Source organism: Budorcas taxicolor, chromosome 1 (assembly GCF_023091745.1).
Source record: "Budorcas taxicolor isolate Tak-1 chromosome 1, Takin1.1, whole genome shotgun sequence".
NCBI lineage: Eukaryota > Metazoa > Chordata > Mammalia > Artiodactyla > Bovidae > Budorcas > Budorcas taxicolor.
In genome coordinates, this window is record NC_068910.1 from 107189904 (window position 1) to 107191770 (window position 1867).

At 36.4% G+C, this 1867-nt stretch overlaps 1 protein-coding gene across 1 annotated transcript; it reads left to right on the forward strand.

The window, feature by feature from the left end:
* The first annotated feature begins 248 nt into the window (after positions 1 to 248).
* Positions 249 to 1217, forward strand: LOC128046372 (olfactory receptor 5H2-like). The gene has a single exon (XM_052638444.1). The coding sequence runs from the start codon at positions 288 to 290 to the stop codon at positions 1215 to 1217; it is 930 nt and encodes a 309-aa protein (XP_052494404.1). The 5' UTR covers positions 249 to 287.
* The last annotated feature ends 650 nt before the right edge of the window (positions 1218 to 1867 follow it).

Genomic DNA, 1867 nt, shown 5'->3' on the forward strand with positions numbered 1-1867 from the left:
ACAGTCTATCAAGTCCCCACAAATTTAGCAAATGGTTAGAATGTCTCTTTTATGTAAATCTATTAATTTCAGCACATTAGTTGAACTGAAATTATTGTACTGATTGGCATCTCTTCAGATCCCCCAAATAGTTTATTATAGTAATATTTTATGAAAGTAAAAGGACATTCTGGTAGAAGTATGATTTATTGTGACTCCACTTTCCAAGCTTTCAATTCATAAAACCCTAGTGAATGTTCTTTCTTCATTTTTTTTGCATTTTATTTCAGGAGACTTCCAGTGAAGATATGGAAAATGAAAATATAACATTGCTGACAGTGTTTGTTCTCACAGGACTTAAGTATCAACCACAGTGGCAAATTCCCTTGTTCCTGGTATTCTTGGTGATATACCTCATCACCATTGTGGGGAACCTTGGACTTATTGCTCTCATCTGGAATGACTCTCAACTTCACATCCCCATGTACTTATTCCTTGGGAGTTTGGCACTTGTGGATACTTCCATATCATCCACAGTGACTCCCAAGATGCTGGTCAACTTCTTCATCAAAAGCAAGACGATCTCTCTCTCTGAATGCATGGTACAATTCTTTTCCTTTACAGTCAGTGCAACCACAGAATGCTTTCTCTTGGCAAGTATGGCATATGATCGCTATGTGGCCATATGCAACCCTTTACTTTATCCAGTGATTATGACGAATAGACTATGCATGCGACTGCTGGTCTCATCATTTGTAGGTGGTGTTCTTCATGCCTTTATTCATATAGGTTTTTTATTTAGATTAACCTTCTGCAGTTACAACACAATACATAACTTTTACTGTGATATTATGCCACTGTTCAAAATTTCTTGTACTGACCCTTTTATTAATATTCTGATGGTTTTTATTTTCTCTGGTTCAATACAGGTGTTCACCATTCTGACTGTGCTTATCTCTTATACACTAGTTCTCTTTACAATTTTAAAAAAGAAATCTGTTCAAGGTATAAGGAAGGCCTTCTCCACCTGTGGAGCCCACCTCCTCTCTGTCTCTTTATACTATGGGCCTCTTCTCTTCATGTATATTCGTCCTGGATCCACACAATCAGATGATCACGATATGATGGACTCTCTCTTTTACACTGTCATAATCCCTTTGTTAAATCCAATTATCTATAGCCTGAGAAATAAAAAAGTCATAGACTCAGTGATGAAAATTTTAGAGAGGAATATTTAGGTCACATAATATCTGTTCTCTTTCTACTAAAACAGTCATAAAACTGCAGATCAGATTTTGTTATGTGTTGACTGGTGTTCAAATTTTTGTAGTTATAACAGTCATTATTTTAATGACCTAACATGTTAGTTTCTAATAAATTCCTTAAAATGTCTATATCTTTTTCAAAAGCACAAGGGAATTTTAATTAAGTGTTCATATCCTACTAAAATAACTAAAGCAGAAAACACAGGAAAACATTTTACATGCTTGTATATTCTTCAGTATGGTTTTATAAGTGAATTTATTAGGTATATTTTAAGCACTAAAATAGTGCTGTACCTCTGAAAATTACTTGAGCACGATATCTTTGATACAATATAGCTGTATGAAAGTGAAAGTCAGTTGCTCAGTTGTGTCCGACTCTGCAACCCCAAGGAATGCAGCTTGTCAGGCTCCTCTGTCCATGAAATTCTCCAGGCAAGAACACTTCCCTTCTTCCCTTCTCAAGGGGATCTTCCCAACCCAGAGATCCAACCCAGTTTCCCATATTGTAGGTGGATTCTTTACCATCTGAGCCACCAGGGAAGCCCAATATATACAATATACCTGTATAGCCTGGAGACAGGTATCACATTTAACTCCACAGCAGAGGTGGGTTTGTGTTTGAG